The 9238-nt window shown below is 39.4% G+C and overlaps 1 protein-coding gene across 5 annotated transcripts in view; it reads right to left on the reverse strand.

Annotated features, from left to right (window-relative positions):
* Positions 1-9238, reverse strand: part of LOC110461663 (NEDD8 ultimate buster 1-like) — a 105271-nt gene that overhangs the window by 49469 nt on the left and 46564 nt on the right. For all 5 annotated transcript variants that reach the window (XM_021515229.1, XM_021515232.1, XM_021515228.1 and 2 more), the window contains one exon: positions 7242-7318. In XM_021515229.1, the coding sequence (XP_021370904.1) occupies positions 7242-7318 (77 nt within the window). The remainder of the gene's footprint in view (positions 1-7241; positions 7319-9238) is intronic.

Genomic DNA, 9238 nt, shown 5'->3' on the forward strand with positions numbered 1-9238 from the left:
TTAAGACCCTTCCATCTATGAAGAGTATTTGATTCTACCATATCTGGGTCTTGAGAAGAAGATTTTTGAAATTTCAGTGTTTTGCCCAATCCCATCAGCCCCTGGGGGTTAGTTAGGGCTGATATGTGCATAATATCAAACTGCTACCTAATACTGATAATACTAACCCAAATTGAATTACTTCCAATGGAAATTAAACAAATATTGGTCCAAAATGTGATTTCCCTATATAAACTATAGTAAATTTTACCCCCTCCCCAGGGGGAAACGTGAGACCCCAGGGTCATGAAATTCACAATTTCGGTAAAGCACCTTAAGACCCTGCCATCTATGAAGAGTGTTTGATTCTACCATATCTGGGTCTTGAGAAGAAGATTTTTGAAATTTCAGTCAATTCAACCCTTTTTTGCCCCACCCATCAGCCCCTGGGGGTGTGGAACTAAACCGGCACTATTTTTGTTGACCTTTGTCCATGGAAGGTCCCTGCAAAATTTCATTGAAATTGGTTCAGGGGTTTTGGAGAAGAAGTCGAAAATGTAAATTGTTTACGGACTGACGACGACGGACAAAAGGCGATCGCAATAGGTCACTTGAGACTTTGTCTCAGGTGACCTAAAAACAACTGAATTAATGCCTGGATTGCTTTGAAATACTTCAATATTGAAAGAACACACTGTTCTGTCAATAATAAACATACAATATTCATCAGTTTAATATTAAACATTAGAATATGCGGAAATTGTGACACTGTCTCCCTACATTGGATTTTCAACTAGGCATGTACTTCCTATTTCCGTTTAGCAATACACTCCTATGACCTTAAAGGGATATCACGTGAAGAGCCATATTTGTTTTAATGAATGTATGTATTGTATGTATGCACTTCCACTTATGTTAACTCGCTATCCTCATATTCATAGTCCGTTCCAAATGTCCAGTTTGACCACTTGAATTGTTCGGGAAAGCCCTGCTAAAAATAGCGCCGATAACGTCACCTGACTAGGCAGTAAACACGAGCGGTCTGGGCGAGATGAAACGGTTTCCAAAGGGGCCCCCAGAGAGGGGCGTCAGGCAACTGCAACTTCTTACCGCACTATGAAACCAAGTAATATGATTTCTAAATCCGTATTAAAACTTATTGAACGGTAGTTATATTCATCATCAGAAGTTAATTGCACACTTGCCAAAATCCAGAATTTATTTAGGTTTAAACATATTTGTTGCCAATAAAATTGAACAAGGGATGGGGCACACGTTTTTACAATTTATCACAGCCTTCTCCCGTCATACATTTACAATTAAATGTCAATTATGATAATAGGCATAAACAGAAAGTAAATATATATAAATATATTGAACTTAGTACCGGAATGTGACATCTGTACGGGGCTTTCCCGAACACCTTTCTTCAACCATGGGACAAACCTTTCTATAAAAAGGAATATTCACGAGACGAATATCCCTTTTCAAATGTTTTCATAAAGTGCATATATGCAATGACAAACTACACGCGTATAAAAAAGAGAAACGTTTGTGATTTTTTTTATTACATTGTACAACTCAATATCTTTCGCCATTTTTTTTTTCTTTACCATGCATAAAAATGTTTGTCTCCATACGTTAACACTTAGTAAGTCATATTAGCCATCACACACAGTAAACTGTATGGCAAAACAACTACGTGTACATGTAGAATATGTGTCAGATATAGGACGTGTTGAGCTACTTGATAATCATATTTTTTCAATACTTTCATAGATTAAAGCATTCTTGTCAATGGACCCTTTTTCATGTTGAGCCAACTTTTCTTTAATCATTTCATTATTGTCCGAAACAGAAGCCGTAGTTATCGGCAGCATGCATCATTTTTACAACGTAAACAAATGTGTCTTCCCCTGTTTTCAATACATATTCCGATTCTATCTGAAGTCGAAAATTAATTCTTTATAGAGAAAAGGTTGTTACATGATCATACATTCTAAGTCAACAACATATGAAAACATGAACTGTTGAATTATTACGATTTTTAAAAAAATGTTACGCAATCCTATTTACTAGAAGTAGGTTCTCCTTCCTCAGTTATTCATCCTGGCCCATCATTTTGACATTTTTAATCTAGCTGCAATAATGTTTTATTTTTTATATATATATATTGCGTCGTTGCGCCAGAGGAAGCCGGCTATTCATATTAGTACTAATTTAAATCTTGTATGTAAAAACAAACAAAAAATCGTTTGATTCAGCACTATAATTAAATCATACCATTTTACTGAACCCGGTAATATTATAAATTATGTAAATCTAAAAGCGCACGTATCTCATTTGACCCCATCATGAGTACCGACAGAGATAGAATACGCTGTGCCTATCACAACAGTTAACCCTTGGAGGGCCTCATGACAAAATCAAACTAACCAGTCACTTAACCCTTCCTTTCGCATAAACCACTGTATAATTATAGAAACACAAAGTAAACTCTCTCCGATACTTGACCATTGACATATTAAACTAAGTTCATCTGTGTTCAAACTCAGACAAAGATACTAGCGAGTATGATAGTTTTAGATATTTATTCATAACATAAACAGCACTAGCATTTCTGTCCATTCAATTTCAGCTTAACCGACTATCCGGAAGAATAAATGCACCGTACGAACGGCAGTTTTTTTCTCCTTGGAATACTTCCCACCTGTAAAAATGATTCCGAAAGCTACTGCTTGCGCTTTCTTTTGACCTTTTGGCAACTTTTCGCTTCGTAGCTGACACGATACAACACTTACTTCACACGGCCAGTCATTTTGTTAACAAAGAAATGGTGTGCAATGCGCATGCTCTAGTAGAGGGAATTCCCTGAACAAATCGTTGGTCAGACAGGTAGAAATACCAATGATTATCTTAGATTTAATCATTTTTATGAATCTATTTCAGCCAAATCCGATCGTTATTTTCCATAAGGAGTCTCACTTGATATGTTTATGTAGTATTTGAAAAAAAGACACAAAAAATAGTTACTTCAGCGGGATGCCCCTTTAAAGCCATTTTGGTCTCTGTGGAGTAAAACATATAGAACATAGATAGAGTAGAACATATTTTTCTGTTATTTGCTTTATACAAGTATTGAAGTTCCTACACTTTTAAGGGCATAATGAAGAGACCAAGGGACATGAAATCAACAATATTTGTCTAGTTCACTATAATTACTCATACCTCAATAATCACACATCTATGATAACTTATCATTGGACACCACCATAATGAAAGCTCTCTGACTGAAAAGCATGTTCAGCTCATCAGAGGTTGATCCCATCCCCTATAGGGGAGGGCTCTCAGGATTCTAATTTTCATATTATCAAACTGGAATCCAATGGCAATATTTCAATATACAATATAGCTTTCTAATCAACCCTTGAAATACTAACACTTTGTCTGGACTACCAGCTGATCAACCCAACCAAGTCTCTGATTAATCAGTCCCTTAGAACTTGAGTTTAAGTTTGAAAGAAGTTTTCAAAATGACAGCCATGGGGACCATATTTGATTTCTAATATACCTGAAAAATATTAACCCTTTCTCCAGGATGATTCATTAACATTCCATTCAATTATCAATGAAATCTCGTAAAAAATATTTCAGTTTCAATTGTAAATTTGTAAAATATTTACACCTGGTGGATGAAGCACCATCTTGTAACTTGACTTACTTGGCCCTTTGGACCAGCAGCACCATCTCATAACTTAGCTTACTGGGCCCTGTGGACCAGCAGCACCATCTCATAACTTAGCTTACTTGGCCCTTTGGACCAGCAGCACCATCTTGTAACTTAGCTTACTGGGCCCTTTGGACCAGCAGCACCATCTCATAACTAAGCTTACTGGGCCCTTTGGACCAGCAGCACCATCCCATAACTTAGCTTACTGGGCCCTATGATCTCATAACTTAGCTGACTGGGCCCTTTGGACTAGCAGCACCATCTCATAACTAAGCTTACTGGGCCCTTTGGACCAGCAGCACCATCTTGTAACTTAGCTTACTGGGCCCTTTGGACCAGCAGCATCATCTCATAACTTAGCTGACTGGGCCCTTTGGACCAGCAGCACCATCCCATAACTTAGCTTACTGGGCCCTTTGGACCAGCAGCACCATCTCATAACTTAGCTGACTGGGCCCTTTGGACCAGCAGCACCATCTCATAACTTAGCTTACTGGGCCCTTTGGACCAGCAGCACCATCTCATAACTTAGCTGACTGGGCCCTTTGGACCAGCAGCACCATCTCATAACTAAGCTTACTGGGCCCTTTGGACCAGCAGCGCCATATCATAACTTAGCTGACTGGGCCCTTTGGACCAGCAGCACAATCTCATAACTTAGTTTACTGGGCCCTTTGGACCAACAGCACAATCTCATAACTTAGCTGACTGGGCCCTTAGGACCAGCAGCACCACCTCATAACTTAGCTGACTGGGTCCTTTGGACCAGCAGCACCATCCCATAACTTAGCTTACTTGGCCCTTTGGACTAGCAGCACCATCTCATAACTTAGCTTACTTGGCCCTTTGGACCAGGTTTTTTTATCAAAAACATTTCCTTAAATCTCAAACTCAAACCTTATTTTTGAACTTAGCTGAGATTTACCGCCAAATGAGTATCACAAAGTTGGTAAAACTTACGCTCGGCTTGTTAAACTCAAGCTCAGCTCAGCTTGCCGACGTAAACTTCCGCTTGACTCTTCACATAAAAAGGAGCAAATTTCTCGTATCAGGACTGTGAAGTTTTTTCGTTTATTGTTGCACCTGTCATCTGTCAAATCACATGTTCACACCCAAATAATTTAAATTTAATATCAATATACCAAAAAGGGGTACAATCTTCGTAACAGTTTTTTATAAGTACAATCATACTGTTTGAAACTAAATGTATCTACTTCACTCAAAATAAAATAGAACATGCTATGAATATGTGCATGTGATTGATTCCTTTGTCTGTCAGGTTTCAAGGTCAAAGACATCCCCCCCNAGAAAAAACAAGAGGCCCAATGGGCCTGCATCGCTCACCTGGTATTAATCTCACACTTGTAATCTTAAATATGGACTAAAATACAGCTACAGGCAGAATATCAGTATTTGATTCAAAAGAACCAATTAAAAGATTTAAACATATGACGCCTGTGACCTTGAATGTCAAACAAGAACATTAGGTTGAAAGTGGGTCAAGGTCATTCATTTGAACACACTTGGTAGTCCTTCATCCCAGATACTACAGGTCCAATATCAGTACCCTGGGCCTATCAGTTATTCAGAAGAAGGCGTCTGAAGATTTTAAGACATTTGACCCCTGTGACTTTGAGAGTTGGTCAAGGTCATTCACTTGGACAAACTTCGCAGTCCTTCGTCACAGCATGCTCAAGGCCCAATACCCCGGCTAAGTTGGTTAATGAGAAGAAGTCATTTAAAGATTTTAAGACATTTGACCCCTGTGACCTTGAAAGTGAGTCAAGGTCATTCATTTGAATAAACTTGGTAGCCCTTCATCCCAGTATGCTACAGGCTCAATATCAGTACCCCTGGCCAATTAGTTATTGAGAAGAAGTTGTTTGAAGATTTTACGACATTTGACCCCTGTGACCTTGAAAGTGGGTCAAGGTCATTCATTTGAACAAACTTGGTAGTTCTTCATCCCAGCATGCTACAGGCCCAACATCAGTACCCTGGGCTTTTTTGGTTATTGAGAACAAGTCAATTGAAAATTTTAACATATTTGACCCCTGTGACCTTGAAAGTGGGTCAAGGTAATTCATTTGAACAAATTTGGTAGTTCTTCATCCCAGCATGCTACAGGCCCAATATCAGTACCCTGGGCCTTTTTGGTTATTGAGAACAAGTCAATTGAAGATTTTAACATATTTGACCCCTGTGACCTTGAAAGTGGGTCAAGGTCATTCATTTTAACAAACTTGGTAGTTCTTCATCCCAGCAGGCTACTGGCTAAATATCATCAGCCTGGGCCTCTTGGTCATTACCAATTACCTGAAATCAGATGCGGATGGCAGGGAGGTGTCTTGGGCTCTTACCTCTTTGGGTGCAAAGGGTACTTTGTTGTGCGAAATTAATTCTATCCATCACTTCTTTTGGACTGGAGTTTTGCATACATATTTGTAATAACACTACTTTTTCATACTATGAAAATTTTAGGTATACAAGAATAATAAGAACGAAAAATCCTGTATTTTACATTAAAATTTTCACAAAATGTTGATTATCCTCACATTCTGGATGATAAATATATTATTTCCGCATCACATAAAAGAAGATGTTCATTCCTAAGTATAATGTTGCAGTCATTCAGTCTTCAGTCTTCAGTCTTCCAATTAGACGAAGATCTTGAGAAATTATATTACAAGGTATTTCCATTGTTTTGTTTTTTTCTGAATAAAATCTTTACTGAGATTTGTAAATTATGGAAACATACTACTGATAATACACAGAATTGTATGGCAACGCATTCAAATATCTGTTCTTTAACCAAAAGATTGGCTAAATTGTAACATCATCTCCGAGCGTGACGTAATGCCAGTCTGACCTGACACAAATAAATTATGAAATTTCACGCCAAGTGATGATTTGCTTAATGTTGGCTTACAAAAAGTAAAAAAACTTTGTTTTTTATTTATAGTCATTTTGTTGGAAACTTTAACTATAATGCGTAATTATTTATATTTCAAATCGCACTCGAGCCCTACCGTATTCGGACCAAAGACATCTCATTTCACGGCTTGTTCAAAGGACTGTATTTTCAACAAATGGCAAATTAATTTCCAAAAACATGGATGACCTGAACATTTGCCCAGTAAAGAATGTTTGTATTCCAAACAATTTGGATGAATTTTGAAAATTATATATAGTCACATGTTTTTTTCATGACAATTGTTCGCCAAATTCAACAGTAATATAAGCCTGCCATTTTATTGTAAACAGCTTTGTTTCTGAACTTGAGTTCAAACTTAAATTCGCTTTTGGGCAGTCTCTGCCTTTTGGCCTCAGCTTAGGTTGTTGAGCTGAGTGTTTAGTTTGTGATAAAGAATTACGGATGCTGAGCTTGAGTTCGGACTTAAATCTTAGCTTTGGGCAGCCTCAAGTACGTTTGTGATACTGAAGCCTGGTAACCTAGTCAAAAATACCTCACTTCCCCTTAGTTCCTAGCCTTGATCAAGATTTCCTGTAAAGTCTCCCTGCTGAAACCTACCTTAACTGCCAATAGTCTCTCCATGTTGTTACCATAGGTCCTCTGGAAACAATCCTCACTGGCAAGAAGCCGTATGTCTGACAAACAAAATATCAAAAAATGACATACCTCTGTAGGGAAATAATGTTAACGGAACAGGTCAGGTAACAGATCACCAGCTAAGCACAGAAATGTCCACACATGGTGATTTGTACCATGTGATCACCATTAATTAAGTTTCAGTTCAGTTCACTGAAAGCTTCTAAAAGGCCCTAGCACACATCTAAAGAGCCCCAACACACATCTAAAGGGCCCCAGCACACATCTAAAGGGTAAAACAAACATTTAAAGAGCCTTAACACACATCTAAAGGGCCTCAGCACACATCTAAAGAGCCCCAACACACCTCGAAAGGGCCCCAACACACATTTAAAGGGTCAAACACACATTTAAAGGGCCAAACACACATCTAAAGGACCAAACAACTATCTTAAAGGGCCAAACACACATCTACAGGGCCAAACACACATTTAAAGGGCCAAACACACATCCAAAGGACCAAACACACATCTTAAGGGCCAAACACACATTAAAAGGGCAAAACAAACATCTAAAGGGCTCCATCACACATCTGAAGGCCTCGACACACATCTAAAAGGACCCAGCACACATCTTAAAGGTCAAACACACATCTAAAAGGCCAAACACACATCTAAAGGGCCAAACACACATCTAAAGGGCCCCAGCACACATCTAAAGGGCCCCAACACACATCGAAAGGGCCCCAACACACATTTAAAGGGCCAAACACACATTTAAAGGGCCCCAGTACACATATAAAGGACCCAAAAAAACATCTAAAGGCCCCAGCACACATCTTAAGGAGCCAAACACACGTTTAAAAGGCCCCAGCGCACATCTAAAGGGCCCCACCACACATCTAAAGGGCCTTACCACACATCTAAAGGGCCCAAGCACACATCTAAAGGCCCCAGCAAATTTCTTAAGGACCAAACACACATTTAAATGCCCCAAAACACATCTAAAGGGCCCAACACACATCTAAAGGGCCCAAACACACATTTTAAGTGACCCAAACACACATCTCAATGGTCCCAACATACATCTAAAGGGCCCCAAAACACATCTAAAGGCCCCAACACACATCTTAAGGAGCCAAACACACGTTTAAAAGGCCCCAGCGCACATCTAAAGGGCCCCACCACACATCTAAAGGGCCTCACCACACATCTAAAGGGCCCAAGCACACATCTAAAGGCCCCAGCAAACTTCTGAAGGGCCAAACACACATTTAAATGGCCCAACACACATCTAAAGGGCCCAACACACATCTAAAGGGCCCAAACACACATTTTAAGTGACCCAAAAACACATCTAAAGGCCCCAGCACACATCGAAAGGGACTAAACACACATTTAAAAGGCCTCAGCACAAATCTAAAGGGCCCAAGCACACATCTAAAGGCCCCAGCACACATATATAGGACCAAACACACATCTAAAGGGCCCCAACACACATCTAAAGGGCAAAACATACATCTAAGGGCCCCATCACACATCTTAAGGGCCCAAGCACACATCTAAAGGCCCCAGCACACATCTAAAGGGCCCAAACACACATTTAAAAGTTCCCAGCAAACTTCTTAAGGGCCCAACACACATATAAAGGGCCCAAGCACACATCTAAAGGCCTTAGCACACATATAAAGGACCAAACACACATCTTAAGGGCCCCAACACACATCTAAAGGGCAAAACATACATCTAAAGGGCCCCAACACACATTTAGAAGCTTATATCAGCAGATTCCCCTCTATTTTCAGAGGAACAGTATTCACAGAAATTTTACCTTCTACAGACAGATCTGAATTAATACCAATACCTTATACCTTCACTTCAGGTCTGAACCAATACCTCATACCTTCACTTCAGGTCTGAACCAATACCTCATACCTTCACTTCAGGTCTGAACCAATACCTCATAGCTTCACTTCAGGT

This window comes from Mizuhopecten yessoensis, unplaced genomic scaffold (genome assembly GCF_002113885.1).
Source record: "Mizuhopecten yessoensis strain PY_sf001 unplaced genomic scaffold, ASM211388v2 scaffold10649, whole genome shotgun sequence".
NCBI classification, from domain to species: domain Eukaryota; kingdom Metazoa; phylum Mollusca; class Bivalvia; order Pectinida; family Pectinidae; genus Mizuhopecten; species Mizuhopecten yessoensis.